The 19,335-nt window shown below is 41.9% G+C and overlaps 1 protein-coding gene across 5 annotated transcripts in view; it reads left to right on the top strand.

Annotated features, from left to right (window-relative positions):
* Positions 1-13,436: 13,436 nt before the first annotated feature.
* The window catches only part of FSTL5 (follistatin like 5), a 563,532-nt gene continuing 557,633 nt past the window's right edge, over positions 13,437-19,335 (top strand). The window contains exons 1-2 of one of the 5 annotated variants that reach the window (XM_053256999.1): positions 13,437-14,011; positions 15,867-15,934. In XM_053256999.1, the coding sequence (XP_053112974.1) occupies positions 15,902-15,934 (33 nt within the window). In that variant the 5' untranslated portion in view covers positions 13,437-14,011; positions 15,867-15,901. The remainder of the gene's footprint in view (positions 14,012-15,866; positions 15,935-19,335) is intronic. The other 4 variants (XM_053256997.1, XM_053256998.1, XM_053256996.1 and 1 more) reach the window with 4 other exon arrangements.

Raw genomic sequence — 19,335 nt, 5'->3', positions numbered from 1 at the left:
CAAAAAACTGGGTGTCTGGGTCTTTTTCCTAGGCTCCGGAACGAATTAATCCATTTCCAATGCATTCCTATGGGAAACTGCTTTTCGACTTACAAACTTTTCGACCTACGAATGTGCATTCGGAACGGATTAAGTTCGTAAGTCGAGGGACCACTGTACTTAGATTTTCCAATTCCTATGAAAAGAAGGTCTTCAGAACAGTACAGGAGCAAAGCAGTTCCCTCTGAATTTCAAGGTTCTTCTCAAGAAGAAATTCTGGAGAAGTTTCTCAGATGGTTTATCTGCATCACTATGATTCATTTACTCACCTGAGGGCATCATTATAACAAAGTGATGAAGAAGCACTACAGGCTCTTCTTCTCCCTATACCATACCCCCTATACTCCCTAATACCCAATGTTAACTGAACCCTCTACATGAACACCCAATCACAGAGGCCCAGTTCCCATAATTTCTCCTCAGCAAGGAACTAGTGAAGATGCTTTGCAAATTATTTTCCTTGGAGTTTCATTCCCACGTGTCAGTTAGTTATGTGAAGCAAGGATGATCACATCACAGAATATCACAGCAATTATCTATCTATCTATCTATCAAATTTGTATACCAGCCCAAACTTTCATCTCTGGGCTGCTTACTACAACATAAAACCAGTTCTACTTCTGTGATTAGTAATTTTGTCATATTCTATGGGTGTCAACTTCAAACATTACAGTGCTGATGTGAATAGAGCAGGTCCCTTACATGAGCAGTTAGGTAACTGGATGCCCTAATATCTGCCCCTGCCATTTGGAAGGAATAATGTGTATCTCCCCACAACTGAGGGCTCATGTATAGGAACCCATTCAAACTATATGCATGGTGGAGGCTATATGCATGGTGGAGCACACACATTACTTCCCTCCTCTCCATGTATTCAGCACTAAGGTAGACTTCATGATGTGGCTTTTTCATGATAAATATTTAACAATCTCCTGTTAGACTTTTCTGTTAGTAAAGGTAACTTGGTCTATGTATGTTCAAACTTCAACTTTCTGTTTGTTTTGGAAGTACATTCTCTAGTTCAGGGGTTCCCAACCTGTGGTACTCCAGATGTTGTTGTTGAACTACAACTCCCATCACCCCCAGCTACAATTTATTGTAGCTGGAGATGATAGAAATTATAGTTCAGCAACATCTGGAACTCTTGCTCTAGTTTGATATACTCTGTCAGTCAGGTCTAAACATCTGTGTCTGTTCTCTCTCTCTTTCTTTCCCCACCCCCATATTTCTTGCATACACACATGCAAACGCTCTGATACAACTGCAATAGGCCCCTTCACAGCAGACTGATTTGCTACCAGTCTTATATTCCCTGCTGCAGCTCCTTTGCCATTCAAAACATCCCAAGTCAGCAATGTGCTGAGCCAATGCATGCAAGCTCTTACCCATACGCATGCAAGTTCCCTGCTTCCCTCATTCTGTCTTTTTCATGCAAGTGTGTGTGCACACACCAGTATTCATTGGCTCAGCACAGTACAGAGCCATTGCTGTAGTCAACCAGCCAGACTCAAACTGGGTTTTAATTAATGAGGTATGGTGACCTGAAATTTAGAAATGTAATTGGTGTGAGATCTAAGGACACCATGCAGATAATTCCTTCAGGAGCACCTAAATGTATCCAGTGAACTTTCTTCTTCAACTAGCGGCCTCTCATGCTGCATTGATCAAACTGGTTTTGAAATGCCCTTGAGTTTTGAAAGAGGTTTTCATGCTGAGCAGACTTTGCCTAAAAAGGAAAGAAAGGTTCACACAAAATACGTCAGTGAGTGCACAGTTATCTGGTTTAAGGCTAAATGCCTGCCTAAATGATGATATGGATGCGGTAATGGAAATCTGGAATGATTATGTGAGAAAGAGGGAAATTACCAAAAATTAGGATGGGAAATTACCAAAAATTAGGATGGGAAACCATGGGAAATTACCAAAATTAGCTTGTAATTTGCACTACTACATACAACTTGTTTCAAAGTTAGTGGTTTGTTTGTTAGTTACATCATGATGAACATTAATCAATGGAATTCCTTGCCATGGGATATGGTGATGGCTACCAGCTTAGATGGCTTTAAAAGGGGCTTAGACAGATTCATGGAGGACAGATTTATCAATGGTTACTAGTCTGATGGCTGTGGGCCATCTCCAACCTCAGAGGAACGATGCCTCTCAATACCAGTTGCAGGGGAGTAACAGCAGGAGGGAGGGCATGCACATACCTCTTGCCTGTGGGCTTCGCAGAGGCATCTGGTGGGCCACTGTGTGAAACAGGATGCTGGACTAGATGGGCCTTGTGCCTGATCCAGCAGGGCTGTTCTTATGTTAACATCAAATTTACTTCATGGGAACTGCAACCATACAAACAGCCTGTTGTGTAGCGTGGTGAGGTGGATTTCACAAAGTCTCTGCAATTGATGAAAACTGTGTGCCACTCCTGATGCATAGCAACCTTCCTCTTACCATATGGCTGGAAGTTATATTTGTTTATTTTAGGCATTTATACCTGCTTTACAACCAAGGTTCCCTGAGCAGCTACTGGCAGCCAATGCTGTTGCAGTTGCCATGCTGTGAATCATCCTAAATGACTTAAGAAAAAAGAAAAAGAAGCATGTTCTGTGGAACAGGAAAATATTAAAGTTATGGCAGAAAACAAAGATGGAGAAAGCTCTGCAGCATAACTAAGAAAAAAACGAGAGATAACAAAGAAGAGAAAAGGAATGAGACTGAGACACAATAGAAAAAGTTATAGAAGTGGTTCAGATGGGTAGAAATATCTCTGAAGGTAATTCAGGTGTCTTGTTAGCATTCATGGGTAATTGCTCTGGGCACGTTTCATTTCAAGGCATGAAAGCAATTTCTTAGTCAATTATCTCACCAAATTTAATTTTGAGTGAATATAAAACTAAAAGGAGTAATCCTTTATGAAGCATAGACTACAGTGTTATAACTCACGACTGGTTCTTGTATACTGTTTTGGCTGATCAGCATCTTGAAGGGCCCTAGTCTGAATCAGGACTATAGTTTAGGGGGAGATCTGCTTTGAACCCCTTTTCCCCCCACCATGTTCTAGATCTGAATTTGGCCCCTTGTATAAGTGGGAGCTTTCCATCTGCGGTAAATAGCAACTTTAGGTGACCAATCTGGATCAGGACCATGTTGGGGCACAGTGTTAAAATCGCCATGCCACGATCCCCTTCCACCATGCCATGGCCCTGATCAAGGCCCTTGTAGTTGCTGTTTAGGGGTGTGCATGAACCATTCAATGTCAAACCAGTTCAAACCAGTTCAATGTGAAACCATTGAACTGGGCTGGTTTGGCAGCTTGATTGCAAACTGAACTGGGACCAGTTCAGTCCACGATCAAACCAAACCAAGCCCAGTTTGAGTGGACTGGTTTGACATTAAAGGGTGGCGGGGTGATGGTGAGAAAGGTAGTTTAGAAAGTGCTTACTGGCCCAGTCCGGCTGAGGTGGCTCCATTCGTCACCCCAGGTGCAGCCCAAGTACTGGCGATCCCTCTTTAAGCAGGCCACCTGAGCGGCAGCAGTGTGGTTCCGGCCTCCATGGATGGATCAAGGCTGGAACTGCACCACCACGCGGGCATCCTGCTTAAAGCGGGACCATCAGTGCTTGGGCTGCATGGGTGGGGGGAGGGTGGTGGCAGCGTTGGCATTGGCATCCAGGCTGGGCCGGTAAACACTTTAAATTACTTTTCTTGCCACCTCCCACCATCCTTCAGTGGATTCCCCATTACAAGTATTGCTGCTCAAACTGCAGAATCGGTTTGGCCAAATGGACCAGACCAGCTGGTCAGTTTGACCGAACCAGTTCGGTGGCACACATCTTGGTTTGAATTCAATCCAAATTCAAACCAAACTGCAATTTTGGGTTTGTGCACACCCTTATTGCTGATTGGGGGGAAACAAAACAAATGCCTAAGCACACAAGCACCAATCACATGCTTAAAGTAACATCTAGTTTAACCCTTAGTTTTGTAGGATATTTGTGAGCAAGTTGAAAGTTTGCTGATGGAGTAGTTTTACCGAATTGTGGTTAAGCAGCAGCAATACTGAATAAGCTGTTGTATTATTTAAAAAGTATTTAGTTAGGAAAACATGAAGATTTAAAGTTAAATACCACATTGGTGCTTTTACATAAGAACATTAATACAAGGTTAGGACATATTATGAGCTGGTAAAAATATACAAGCTAAAATTAGTGATCTGATTCAATCTACAACCCTTTTTCTTTTTCATGCAATACTAAGGTTTGCCAATAGATGCCCTAAGAGATCTCTCTTAAATCAAACTAGGTGGTTTTGAAATTGAGTAACCTCAGCTTTCTGTTTATATACCTATAAAGTATACCTCTCTATATACTTAGAGCCATTATGTCCTCAAGTTTCAAAGCTATACTGACTAATTATACTATTAGACTCAAGTCAGATCTATGTTACAAATTTAAATATTTAGCAAGACTTTTTTTCCAAGACTCATTTTCCATAATAGTTTTAAATATGATATGGATTTTAAGCATATGATCTCATTACTGTTTAATCAGTTTTAGCTTTACTTGTTCAAATACTGAATAAAAGGCAATTTTATTCATTCATGTATCATTATCACTTCTAAGTTTACTTCAAGCTCCAATAAAGTCATACAATTTTAACTGGGGGGAAAGGATGTTGTCCATATAAAGATATTTCAATTTCTCCTTACTAAATACTACTTACCTAGATATTTTGTTTTTAATGTACATGCTATATACATTTCATATCATCATCATCATTTCCTGTAATATAAGTGTATTTATCTTACAGTCATCTTTCTTTCTTTGCGCCAGGGTGTACTAGCTGATAGCTCAGAGCTAAGCTACGCATTCTGCAAAATCATATGATAGAATATTTCCTGGAAATACCATGGCAGATATTGAAGTTTTGAATACTTTCTCATATAAGTCACTTCCTAAACTAACACATCACAGCTACATGTTTTAGATGAGCCCTGATGATGCTTTGCATATAGAACTCAGGAGTCTTTGCATATAGAACTCAAAAATGTGATTTGTCCATTATGCATTTTAAAGGCATACAGTCCAGGGAGGATGCTTATCTCATCATCTTGCTGAACATAAAGATCAGCCCATGGCTGAACAGATTGTCCTGCTTCCAAACCATTTTCCTTGGCCTTAGTGTACCAGTGTATAGGTGTGCAGAATATGGCCTTCCTTGCTAAAAGAGAAAACTAATTGAAATATCAAATAGGCAACATCAATCTTCCATCTCGCCAGATATGAAGAATGTAATGTGTTCATATAAAATGTAACATTAGGCGCGATTAGCTGTTTAGCAAACCCAGTTTAGTCTATTTTCTGAAATGGAAAATGATGTATACCTGGAAAGGAGTTGGGTTCACTTTTCTATCATTCCCATTTGTGTTGTTTACAAGTAGGTCTGCAGAAAGTTTTCCACACCTGGCTTTTAGCCTGCATCTCCTCCAGAATGGAGAGGGCGCATCCACATTTTGGCCAGATTTACCCCCAAGTCCCTGTGAGCTTTCGGGGAACACTTCACACACAATTTGAGTTTTTCACTGTGCTTTAGAATGTAGCCCGATTTATATCCGGGGTTAAAAAAATCTTCTTTATGCGTCCGTAATTTGGGCACATTTGAACTCACATAAAAGCCTCACAGTAAACCCGCGGTAAACCCTGCTGTCTGGGAAAGCTCCTGGCCTTAAGTGAATAACATTCATGGAATATTGATCCATGTCTCAAACATATTTAGAAGCAGTGACTGAAGGCCAGCTTTTACAGTCTGTAAAATCAAGTAGTAAAGCATGTCAGGAAGTAGATGAGGCTGAACTGAACCCTGAAACACTAGTTTTCTGCATGCTGGCAGGTTTATTTTGTGAAGGCGTATTTCTCACTTATAGCCCAAAGACCTGATTGTATAAACCATCCTTCTTCAGAAGCACATGGCTGAGCTTCTCCTGACTTCAAGCTGAAATAGTATATGGACATTGTTAGAGCTCTTGGAAGTATTGCTGTTAGAGCTGCATCCCTGATGTTCAGCTGATATTTGGTGAACTATCAAGCAACGCAGAGTACCCTGCTATCTTCCAGCTTTCTATATGTTCCTGATGAAAAAATGGGGGCAGATGGTAGATGGGATAGCTACAATTCCTTTTGCCAGCTTGCCTAGAGCAAAGATCTCCCTTGAGCAGTAGAAAGTATCTGCTGGCCACTCTCTGCTTTCTGTCTATTTTGTGCAATTTTGAGTAAGGCACAGAAAATGCAATGGAGCAAGGAATATTGGTGCTTTGAGTCAGAATGGCAGAGTGCTCTGAATGGTAGATCAGTGTGGAATACTTTTATTATAAATGATGGCGATTAGGGAACAGGATTAGGTATGAAGGCTGTCACTCTAACTCAGCCATTTATACTCATCATGAACAAGAGTGGGAGGATCAGGCAATCAATGTTTCCTAATTTTCTTTCTTCATGCTGATTGATCACAGTACCACAGAGGCAAGAAATGAAAGAACTCAAGATGTTAGGTTGTACATAAATGCAGAGAAAAAGAACAAGAGACTCTGATCCAGACTTCTGTGGGTATTGAGATGTGATGGTAGGCCCCTTGCACACACCAGCTTCTTAGTTTATTCCAGTGAAGGGAAACATATCTGTGTGCAACAAAATGCATATGCAAACTTCCTTTTTCTGCTGAAATACATGGGAAAAGCATGATGTGTGAAAACACTAATATAAAGCACCCACACCTAGCACAGACTTCTTGTGTGGGGCATTTGTTTATTTTGTAGTTTTGAAGAATACAAACCACTCCTATGGCAGAAATTGCTTCAAGCCTCTCAAAGGGAAATATAAATATTTGCTTTTTAAAAAGCAGATATGAGACAAATTAGGGAAGTAATATGACTATTTTGATTTTGATGTTCCTGCCTTCAAACAAACTAAATCTTTAGTATGCTGCCTATAATACTGAATTCTGCTTCCTAAACCCTTTGAAAGATGCAGATTGGCAAAATAAAATGATAAATAAGGGTATTACACCTTTTGCCTGAGTAGCCATGCCAGAGCAGGAGAACAACTCTGAAATCTATTACAATATATCGCCAAATCCTTCCAAGAAAAAGGCAGGATGCATCAAGCATCCAACACAGCATTGGTAAGCACTTTGAATATAACTATTAAGACTGCAGAATGAAAGCAAAACAAACATGAACCGCCAGGCAGCATGCACTGGGGGCTGTTAAATAAAACAAATTGTAAAGAATATTGCAAAGTGTAGCATATTACACTGCATCTGGCAAGATACTGTCAAATACTATCCAAATTAAAGAGCTCTGGAACGCAAAAACATGAAATGAAGCACTAGGAATTCCTTCTGCCTAGCGGCTAATTATGAAATACTGAGTATGTTCACCATAATGTAGACATGCCTGTATTATAACAAGGTACAAATACATAATCAAGAGCAAGTTAATGTTGTAGCACAGCTGGGGCCTGGTGGACCTAAAGCTTTCCATTCTAAGCCGTAGGTAGTAATGGTGCAATGTAGCCCTTGCTTTAAAAATTCACCAAAGTTCCAAGTAATTCATTTGCATAAAGATTTTATCCCAGCTCTCACTTTTCTGGAATGTGCCACATGAAAAATGATACATATTGGCTGCCCAGATGCAGACTTCAGTGCCATTTTTTCCCAAATAAGCATGGTGTTTTTCCCCCCTCATCAGCAGTAAATGTTGTTATAATAACCACTGCATAAAGGGGAAAAATTAACAAAGTTTGTGTACAACAAATGCACAGAAATGATCATAATTAAGCGAGAGCTTGTAAAATTAGATGTCACAGTAGGAGTCCAAAAATAGAAAAGAAACAACAGGAATGTGATTAGTAGATAGATATAATTCATTATACATACAGGGGAAATGGAGAATGAGTTTTTCTAATTCATGCTTATTGCATTCTCTTGTGTATATATTTAGTGTCTAAATGATAAAACAGCAGAGGATGTGGAACTGAAGAATTAGATTAGTTTAGATATGTTCCATTGCTGGCTTCAGAGCCAATGTACTATTGACACAAACATACTGTCACTAACTATTGGTTGTGAGGCAGGACATTTATAAGTGAACATAAAATCCTAGACTAATAAATGCTGCCAGTAAACAAGAGAAGTAATACTTTGGCAACATCCTAAATCAGCTTCTGATACAGAAATGATACAAGTCCAGGTATAACTACTACTACTACCACCACCACCATTTATATATCACATTTCAACAAAAGTTCTCAAATAGATAGGTTTGGTGAGAAAATTCTTATACATAACTGTGAGAAAGAGCTAACACATCAAGTCATGGTGGGTCTTGCCAATGTAACTGCAAGGAAAAATAACTGTACTTGCACATGCATCAACAGTCACCTGTACATGCATTCACTACATGCTGTTGATGGCTTTGCCATGCTACTCTGAGCTTGGGCCCTTAAAGATTCATGGTGGTGTTTAATATTATTCCTGTGAGAATTTCCAGGGAAGTCAAAGGGATTTCTCAAACATTTGAAGTTAAGTGCATATTAGTTTGATTTTGTAGGCTGGTGCTGAACTAGATACCCAGTAGAGATACTAAGCATTAGTGCTACAGATGTTAAAAATGCTTTCCAGTGTGCTTGATCAGTCATTCTGCCAGCTGATGTTTTAGAGCCAATTAATATTTCATAACTACCATTCCACTCTGAGAATAGAGCGGTATATAATCTGAATTCAAGTTGGGAGCGATTATTATTTGCTACTTTGTGCTACACTTTTAAAAAGAGAGGATATCTGTCCAAATGCTGAAGTGACTGAAAAACCAATGGTGGACCGACCTGCTGTATATTTGAGAACTTCCAATATATCAGGGAAATGAAGTCAATGACTCAAATCACTGAGGCTGGTATGCGTATTTCCTTTTTTAAAAAGCTTTGAGTACATACACATACAAAACCATTTGTGCTTAGCAGATCAGCTCTCTACATCACAAATGATTTCTGGTGACAAGGTAGCCATCCAATGATGATGGATAAAGGAAAGCTTATTTTACAGTAATAGCTTCTGTATCAAAATCTTTGCTATACGGGTCATCACAAAACATCATTTTGCTATTTGCTAAGCATGTTTGTGCTCTTTTGGACTTGGAAAGCTTATGGGTACCTGATGACATTTTTGACATCATCTGAGATAACAGTTTGTGACCTGTTATTGATAGTAATAGTAAGTAGCAGAGAATCTGGAATTCATTGCTCAGTGAGACCTGTCCGGCCACTTCTTTGATCACATTTAGATGGAGAGTTAAAATGATGCTATTTGAACATGTCTTTTTGTGGTGTTGCTCATTGATCATTTTCTGAGAGATCTGCTGGTTTGGATTTATGCTTTTGTTGCTGTACTGATTATTTATATACTGACATTTAATACACTTATTCTGTTGTTCTATAAGACCTTCAAGTCTACAAACATCTATTTTCTTTGTCCATTAGCATTCTGTTGATCCATTAGAAAAAAAAATAGCATTTTTCAAAGATAAATTTGCCACTCATTTAGCCTATAATCCAGGGCTATTTTTCACATGCAAGTTCATCCTTTAATGACATATCACTTGATGGTCCTCACCTAGATGTCTGAATAATCTCCTTGGAAAAGTGTGGTGTTTGAGTTGAAACTTTATGAAAGCTGTCCATGTAGTCATTAATATGGGGACGGCTTCACATGTATCATGGTACTTACAGCTGCCTATGAGACACTGCAGCACCAGAAGTACATGTGAGCACCACTTCCATGGCAATGCTACACTGAGATTGGGTGTATTGTATGAACTCTCCGATTGCAGCATATCCTGCCCTACGTTTTGTACAGATTCAGACATCTGTAACCTAGATTTGAAGTAGTTTGGTGGGTTTTATATTCTTGCTGAGACCAGAAATAGGGTTCCTATGTGCTCCCACGGCTCTAGTGGCTCTCAGTAATCTTAGGTGCTGCATTATGTGTGAAGCCACCCTGGAATTGCTGATGCACACATGTAAATCATCATGTATGCTACATAATAATTGATGAACTAGTGGTGAGATGCCTTTGTGCATGCCACCATCTAAGCTTAGAATCTTCTTCTATCTATATACATATTTCTCTAAGGTGGGTCATGCATGGATGAATGGGGATGCAGTGTGGAAATCTTGCGAGAGCCACCAAACTCTCACAAGCACATGTGTGACAGAAGGCGGTTGTCCGGCCGCAGAGTGGCAGGGGGAGAAGCCTGTGCCAGTTGGCGGTTAGCTGGCCACAGAGGGAGGGAGCCTGAGGGAGACGCTTGGCCTCCCGGCCAATCCGGAGGAGAGATAGGGAGAGACTTGGAGAGAGAGAGCACCTGCCAAGACAGGGACTGAGGAGGGTGCTGCTGTTGATGGCAGAGGGCAGAAAGGAGTTTGGGTGCGGCTGCGCAACAGAAGACGGCTGGCCGGGAGAGAGGGGAGGAGACACTTGCCCACCCGGCCAGAGCCGCAGATGCTCAGAGAGAGAGAGAGAGAGAGTTGGGGGGGGAGTGAGTGACAGAGAGTTATGGGGAGAGAGCTAGTAAGAGAGTTGTGGGGGGAAGAGAGTGAGTGACAGAGAGTTGTGGGGGAAGAAAGCGAGCAAGAGTTTTGTGGGAGAGAGCAAGCAAGAGAGTTTTGGGGTGAGAGAGCGAGCGAGAGAGTTGTGGGAGGAGAGTGTGAACAAAAGAGTTGTGGGGGGAGAGAGCGAGCGAGAGAGTTGTGGGGTGAGAGAGTGAGTGAGAGAGTTGTGGGGTGAGAGAGTGAGCAAGAGAGTTGTGGGGGAAGAGAGCAAGTGAGAGCGTTGTGAGGGGAGAGAGTGAGTGAGCGAGTTGTGGGCGGGAGAAAGCGAGCAAGAGGGTTGTAGGAGGAGAGAGCGAGCAAGAGAGTTGTGGGATGGAGAGAAAGTGGTGTGGGGAAAGAAAGTTGTGTGGGAAGGGAGAGAGAGTTGTGGGGGAAGAGAAAGTTTCAGGGGGATAGAAAGAGTTGTGGGCGGAGAGAGAGAGTTGTGGGAGGGAGAGAGAGAGAGAGTTGTATGCGGGGGGGAGAGAGAGAGAGAGAGAGAGAGAGAGAGTTAGTTATGGGAAGAGGAGTGGGGATGCCACAGGCTCAGTGCACTACTGCACAGATGCTCTATGCGGGGTGAGCTAATTTGGTTCTTAAATATTTTGTAAGTGTTCTTTGTGTTTTGTTTAAGGGTTCTGTGTTTGTTCTCTGTGTTATTAGTAACAAACTGAGTATTAGCAGAATCAAAATATAAAAAGCTGGACATTTGTGGATTTGCAGTGGACTGGAGTCTTTTGACTTGTTTCAGTTCTAGAGCCTTAATGGTGTAGTACAGGGGATCCTAACAATGGCAGAAAGGAGTTGTACTCTGAAGATAGTTTTAGTCAGGTCCCATCTTACAACTCCAATGGGAGTTGTAGTCCAAAAACATAAAACCCATGTTGTGGTATATTTCAAAGAAAATAGGATTTCAAGTGAATCAAGCAATGGAATTTGTTTTATGCTGACCCTAGTGGAAAGAAGATTTTGATTGGAGTATATGCAATATATGGTTTTATTGCTTTCCCCCAGAGCAGAGGAAAAGTGAAAAGGTGAATAACGACAATCTGGGTGCTTTTAAGAACTTTCAACTTCATGTTCATTGAATAGAAAGCAAATAATTTATATATACACACACACACACACTGGCCACATCAAAGTGTGTTAGATCTGAAGTTGTCTCTGTGCAGTGTCTTGCCATGAGGCCTGGACATTTGCTCCATATCACTGTAGGCATTTTAAAAGCAAGGGCAGTTCTGATGTATTGAAAATTGCTCATTTTGCAATGATTCATGTGGTGCGTTGCATCATGCCCTACACATTTCCTAGAATGAGGCATCATGGTAGGATTCTGGATTGTAGCACTGCCAATAACAAGTGTATGTGGAGTCATATTTGGAGTGATTCTTGACAGCTCCATACACGTAAATAATGAATGCTTCAGCAAGGTTATGTTAAACATTCCACCTTGATGTGCGTGTAAAGTACTAGCATATCCCCATGAAGGAAACTGCCATTTGCCATGAAGGAAATTGCCATGAAGAAAATTGCCATTTCAGTAGGGAGCGCATTCCACCGTCTCCAGTTGCTGCCAGCTCAGCTGGTGGCCACACGTAGATGGGCCTTCTCGGTTGCTGCCCTGAGATGGTAGAATGTGCTCCCAACTGAAATATGACCCTCCCCATCTCTGACAATTTTTAAAAAGCACTAGAAAACCCACCTCTTCAGCCAAGCTTTTCCAGCTTTTTACATTTTTGTTTGTACAAAATGCAGGGTTTTTGCAGTGTACAAATCTGTCAAATAAATATATAACTATGACAGAGTGGAAGAGGAGTGTGACACTCACTCACTCTAGCCAGGAATCTACTACTCTTCTCCACACTTCCTTCCACGCCCTCCACTTGAACTCTTGAACATGCCCAAGGTGGGAGTGGAGAAGGTAGGAGTAAGAGCAGCATGTTCTACTATGGTCCAGGGGAAGGTGATAGCTAGGATAGATAGCAAGAGGAGGGTGGCACCCACTCACTCTAGCAACTTGACTCTTCTCTACACTTCATCCTTCCACTCCCTGCCCTTGAACTCTTGAAAATGCCCGAGTTGGGAGTGGAGAAGGAAGCCAGCAGCGGGTGTAAGGTGTGGTGGGGGGTGCTGGACTGGCAAAAGCAGCGGGGGTGGGGCAGTGGGCAATCTGCTGCTTGAGTTGGCCACCTCACCCAGCCTAATTCGCAGCATAAACGTCTGCAGGCACCTAAATGCCTTTCTGAGGTGCCCCCGCACCCATATAATCCCCCTCCACAGCTGCCCCCCAAACAAGGGAGGGAGAGTCTTTCTTGCCCCTCAAACCAATTTGAGGGAGGGGTTGCTGCTCCTCAAGCACTCCTAGTCTGCGTCCCTTCCTCTGCTCGTCGTTGCCTGTCGGAAGTCCGAAGCGAAGGCTGTGCGTGGCTGTTTGTTGCAGCAGGGGAAGAAAGGCGCCTCCACTTCGGCAAGAGGGAGCAGGCAGCCTTCGTTTGGCAGGGGCTGCCTTCCCTGAGTTCGCTCTCGTCCTCCGCTAGGCTGGGCAGGAGGCCGGGGAGCGAGCCTCCCTTCTTGGCAAGGCGCGCTTTTTTTGTCACACGCTTGGCTGTCCTCAGTGCCTGCTGCTACCAGTTGCAAAACCTGACGGCAGCACTTCCTGTCACTACACCGCCGGCTGGCCACAGGGCCGTCTGCAGCTGCCCCCTTGCTCGGCTTCTGTGCATTGGAAGCTGACGTGAGGCTTGGGCGGGCGCGCGGGGGACGCGGCTGGCGAAGAGAGGCGGGACACGCTGGGGCTAAGTGGCGGCGCTGGGGAGGGAGGAGGGAGAGCGGGAGGAGCAGCCGGCTTCAGTGCTGAGGCGAACGGGAAGGGAGAGCAGCTGGTGCTGTCCACGGAGCCGCTGGTGCTGAACCTGGGAACTACGCCCAGCCCTCTCGGTCTCGCCCCCCTGGCAGGAAGGCTTCCCCGCCCCTCCGCGCTCCACTCCGCCGCCCACCCAGAATCAACTTGGCAAAGGAGCTTATCGGACGCGAACCAAATCGCTCTGTCCTGCTTCTCGATGCCCTCCTAAACGCGGGAATTTCTTCGGAGTTTTACTGGACTCTTGGGTTCCTTTTTTTTTTTTTTTTTGGCCCTTCCTTTGGAGCGTTCCATTTGGGTCTTCGATTGTTCCTGAAGCAGAACATTAACAAGAAGTGGAAGGTTATATATATATATATATATTTAATAAGCAGGATTCTTGCACAAAAAGGCTCACGAAAATAAAATCAAACAAAAAAAGGGGGAGGCTAGGACGTTTTCTCCCCGGGGAAGTTGGTGACTGTTGGATCAGGTAAGAAAGAAGGAATACTGGGCTTGGATGGGTATATAACATCTCTCTTTATTTTTAGGGAAATGGGAAGAATTTGGGGGTGATACAAAGGAGACTGAAAAGTTGAGAGCTTGTTAGCTCGCGGATGAATGCAAAGGAAACACTTGGGAAAGATTTCAGCAGCTCTCAGGATCATAATGGGCTTTGCAAACAAGAGATGAATGCAAAATGAAGTGCGTCTGGCAGAGAGTTGGGTGAGGGAGGGGGCGGTTTGTAGCAAAGTTTCCTCTCCCGCCCCCCTTTCTAGCCGTGCTCTCTGTATTTTAAAAGAAAAATGTTTTTTCATGGTGTAATAAAAGGTTGAGAGGTGTACAGAAGAGGATTGATTTTTGTTATGGCTTTAATTAAAATGCATTAAAGAAACTACTCCAAATAAAAGGCAGCATTTGGGGCGAGTAAATCTCTAATTTAATCGTTTTGGGGGACAGAGGAGGAGGGAGTACGTAAGGTCAGTCTGCGAAGCAGTGAGCAAAGCAGGAATTAGAGAGGATTTGTGAAAGACATGCCTGATGAGCCCTGCTCTGTGTGGTGTGTGTGTGTATGATGGGTGGGGGAGAGAGGGAGAGAGATCAAGCACATGAGTGATACTTAGAGACTGTGGATGATAGCGGAGATGGTAACAATAGCAAAGGCCCTTCTGATACAAAACTTAGGAAACTCAGTTTTAATAAGGATGACCCCATCCTTTCCCAAGGTCAGCCCCAAAGATTGGAAGTTGAGAGTTGTTTGTTCCACAATATTGATTGGTCAATGTCAGGCCTTCCTCCAGGCTAGGATGTAAATGTGCTGCTCCAATGTAGTAATACAGAGTCATGTTGTATTATTATATCACTGTTTGTGGGAACTGTAGAGAACCAGGAAATATGTGTGCTGATGAAATATATCACTTTTCCATCAGCATTTAGCCTTTTGTAAGCCTTGCAGAATGCTCTTCTCCATTCAAGGGTTTGCTGCTGAAGAAAGATAGCTTCTGCTGGTGGCCAGACCTCTTTCTATATGTAAATGAGAAACTGAGATATTTTCTGTAGGAATGAACACTGCTTTCACAGTATAGATTTTATAGCCAGTTGGGCAGGAGATGACTGAACTGAGCAGGAAAGTGAACGAGGTTCTGAACCATTGTTGTATCATGTTGCAGATCACAATCTATCCGGGATTTTTAAAAAAAATCTAGACCACTAAGCTATTGATATCAAGGCCATTTGTATAATTTCCATCTTCCATTTTCTTTCAAAAATATTTTCTTTCAAAAATATTAATCTCAAAAAGCTTAATGTCTGGGCTACAAATAATGGGACAGATCAGTGATATCCATACCAGATCAGTGTATTCCATACCAGGACAACTTTTTGTTGTCACTTAATTTAAAGTTCAAGAATGGTTTTTAGGAAGCATCAGCTATAATAATAATACACCAAATTTATCAGAGATTCAGAAACAGTAGGAAGTAACCGGCAATTACTTCTGGCTGGTTAACTCAGTGGGAAAAAAGTTTTGACTACTATGCTTTTGGGTTAAATTTAATTGGCATTGAAATCTCATCTTGAATAATAATGAATATAGCGCTTCATCACAACAATTCTTACCCTACTTACTTTAGGGATAAACATAAACATACAGTGTTAAAATTGATTATTAATATCTGCTAACTTTTGGAAACAGATCTTTTCTGGATTCATTCATGTTCCATTCATTTAAAGATTAAAGTAGCATTCTTGAAACATCCCACTCCTCAGTTTGAGTATAAAGGAGAGATTTAAGATATCAGGATGTTTGTTTTTAAATATCTAAATAAAACTATCTTTTGTTACTACAGAAATGAAGAGACATGTATGAACCAGTTATCTTGCAATGCCAATACAGACATGCAGAGGGCCTGAACTTGTAAATATATTTTTTAAATTATTGTACTTGTGCAGATATCCTTGTTAACTGTAGCTCAGTGTTTTGCAGATGTAAGGCCCCTGTGTCTTATTCTGCTTTGTAGCCCAGAAAATGCTCTGTGTTCTGGAAAGCTCGTTATGTCCCATATAGCCCCCTGCAGCCGAAACTACTCTAATGAGTCCTGGAAGATACAGCAAAAGTTAGCTCTCCTGCTCCTCATCTAACTTTATATAAGAACATCAGTGCAAATGGTTCAAAACCAGAGGCTAATTAATTCAGGGAGCTGGGACAGAAATGCTCAGCTAGATTGGTTTTTGGGTTTTTTTGGTCTCACTTTCCTTGGCTTTGTTCTTCCTTCTTAAGGGCTTGCTGGGTAGTTTTCTAACATTTAGCAGGGCTGAAAAAGTAAGAAGGGAAAGTTCCAGGACTATTTTTGAAAGCAACTTGCACAGATATGAACAGAACACAGTGAACTAATCAATGGAGAGTTTTTTTTCAAAACAGAAAATAACAATATTGAATTGGTCTAGATTTAACAGTACTGTTGAGTTCAGTTCCAAAAAGACCTGTGAACATATCCAGTCTACCATTTCATTTGCCCCTGCAAAGATCTCCAAAGACATTTGGTACTGAGACAACACATTGAAAGGGTTTCTTTCCTGCCTGGTGATACACATATTAAAATATGTTAAATAATTAACTATTTCTGCCCTTTAGAGCTGCTGCCTTACCCTTCCTAATCTTAGAACTGACCCTGCTGAGCTGTGACTTTTATTTCAAAGATACATATGCAACCAATTAGAATAATATATTACCTCATGTAAAATGGCTTTGGTAACTTCATCTTTACTTGTATTTGAAATAATGCTGCTGTTTTAGAACAAGTACTGAGAGCTATGTAAGAAACCAACACTTAGGCCAGTTCACAACAGATTTCCTTGCACAAAGTTGCTTCGGACCTGCCTTGTGCCTGCCCTCAACCATTTTGAGTTAGAGCTGTGTGAACTAGCAGTGAAACCTACATGGAGCTGTCGCTATTGCTGCACTATGCTGCGCTGCCAGTATGTTTTCTAGCTACTGAGATTGTGGGAATTTTTGAAATCCTGTGTAGGCTTGTACATATGTAGGCTCATACAGGACTGTGCCAGATGGATTGGGGCACCAACAAGCAAGAAAGATGTTCATGAAGACAAAAATGCTAGTGCTACACCATATCCAAGCTAATTCTTAGTTCAGAGACTTTATTTTACAGTTCCATTCCTGTCTGCATGCCCATTCTATGGAATTAAAAGTTTCCTGGTAAGATTAGGAACGTTTACATCCAGCACAACTTAATGATTGTACATTCAGTACGACTAAATGGACTAACAACATTTTTTCAGAACTCTAAAGCACTTAGTCATCTATTATCTATTGAAAATTATGTTTACTCAGTCAAGTGTCAATAAATTCAATGTCAAATTCATGCAGAGGCATACATAATATGGCTGCCCTTGTTAAGAAGTCACAACAAACTTATTGTTCTTGTGTAATTCCAAATTATGAATGAATACATTGTTTGGCCCAAACTATGCTCAATGTGAGCAATTATATGCATCCACCAGACATTCAGCAATGATGCCAGGATGGAGTAGAGTGTCTTTAAATCTGGTCTGCCTTTCTTGGAACACTAGATAATAGGGATATACAAAAGCCGGCAAAGTAAATGATTCACTGAAGCTATTCTCATACACAGCCTAAGCCAGGCTAGGGAAGCCCAGCCTGGGTTAGACTGCACATGAGAACTGCCGGGATTACGCTCAATCCTAGCAGGACAGCACCATTTACTCCAACTTTTTATCCTGGCTCCTAGTCTGTGTTAAGGGAGTGAGCATTTAAATCTTAACTGAGGCTTCCTGCATTGTGTGTCTCCTTGAGCTGCATTAAGTTTGAGGAGACACAAATCCAAGTGTCTAGAGCACCTGTCTCCTGAGGGAATCCGCCAATGCACTGTGCTGGGCATGCGGTGCATTGTGGGATACCCGGAGGCCAGGATGTGTTGTCCCAGCTCTCCGAGAATGGATTGTGAGGGTGTGCGGACAGCACTCCCAGAAACATTTTGCTGAATGTCTGGGGGAAGGTGAGTGAAGCAAAGCCTTCTCCTCGGCCTGCCCACCCACCCACCCACCCACCCAGTGTTGTAAATGACCTGTCAGCCTACAAGAGAAATTCAGAGTTGTTCTCCACTCCTAGTGTTTCCCTGGCATCTCCAAGAGGGCTGAGAGAAACACCTGCCTGAGACCTTGGAGAAGCCACTGCCAGTCTGTGTAGACAATACTGAGCTAGATGGACCAATGGTCTGACTCAGTATATGGCAGCTTCCTATGTTCCTATAATATCAGGGTTACAGAAAGTTAACTGATAAGCCTATTTCAGGGTTGTTGTTTTTGTCTTGACCGTGCTTAATCACATCAAATTAGAAGCACTGTGCCTTGTTCTTCTTAATTGTTGGAAGTGCTATGTTTAAAGAGTTAAGTGTGAAGCACAGCTGGCAAAACTTGTCATTGATTGCTAAAGTGAGTTAAAGTTCAGTTTATTTGCATTTGAATTAATAGAGTCTGGTGTCCAGCAGGGTTTCACAGAAGGAGCTTCACAAATGTTTGGCATATAGTAAAGTACTTGAGAAGTCCTCAAAGATGTTAAATGTTAAATTCAAGATTCTTTCCTGGCACTACAAACACATTTTTGAAGGCCAACATCCTGACTAACGAAGCACCAGTGCTTCATGAGATGTGCCTGTGTGCAGAGGCAAATGTTTTAATGGAGCACCGGCACTTGTGCAGGGGTGGGGGAGAGAGTGAATTTTGACAATCTCTCCTTCTCCGAGAAGCCCTCTTTATCACCCAAAAATATGGTCCTGAGGTTTGTGCAGCCCTCAGGTACATATTTTCAGGTGACACAGAGGGCTTACGGGGAGAAGTTGTTGAGACCTGCTACACTCCATGTGTGCTCTAGTGCTTTATTAGTTGTGAATTCATCTACAGTGCCAATGTGTCATTAGTCAGGATATCGGACATTAGTTTTATAATTCAATGTGCTTTCTTTAGGAAAGGTTTATAGAATTTTCAGATATATGGTTGTGTGTGTACATGTGTGTAAACAATTCTTCAGATCTCTTTATCATCACAGATTTGTTTTTACTGTTGCTGAACTCTTGAAATGTCTGTTGAGAATAAACAATGTAAGCATTTAAAATTGACTTCTAGGAAGATGCACTAGAAATGAAAAGTGCTTGTTAGAATATTATTTTGATGATGAATAATCATCATCATGACTCCTGTTCCAGTGGTGCCCACAAAGTCACAGGTGTCTTTTTTTCCTAACTGTTAAATATTTTTATTTTCAAGGCTAATTTTAAAGGT

The sequence above is a fragment of the Hemicordylus capensis genome, chromosome 5, assembly GCF_027244095.1.
Source record: "Hemicordylus capensis ecotype Gifberg chromosome 5, rHemCap1.1.pri, whole genome shotgun sequence".
Classification (NCBI taxonomy): domain Eukaryota; kingdom Metazoa; phylum Chordata; class Lepidosauria; order Squamata; family Cordylidae; genus Hemicordylus; species Hemicordylus capensis.
The sequence above is the reverse complement of the archived record's forward strand: the minus strand, read 5'-3'. Positions and strand labels throughout refer to the sequence as shown.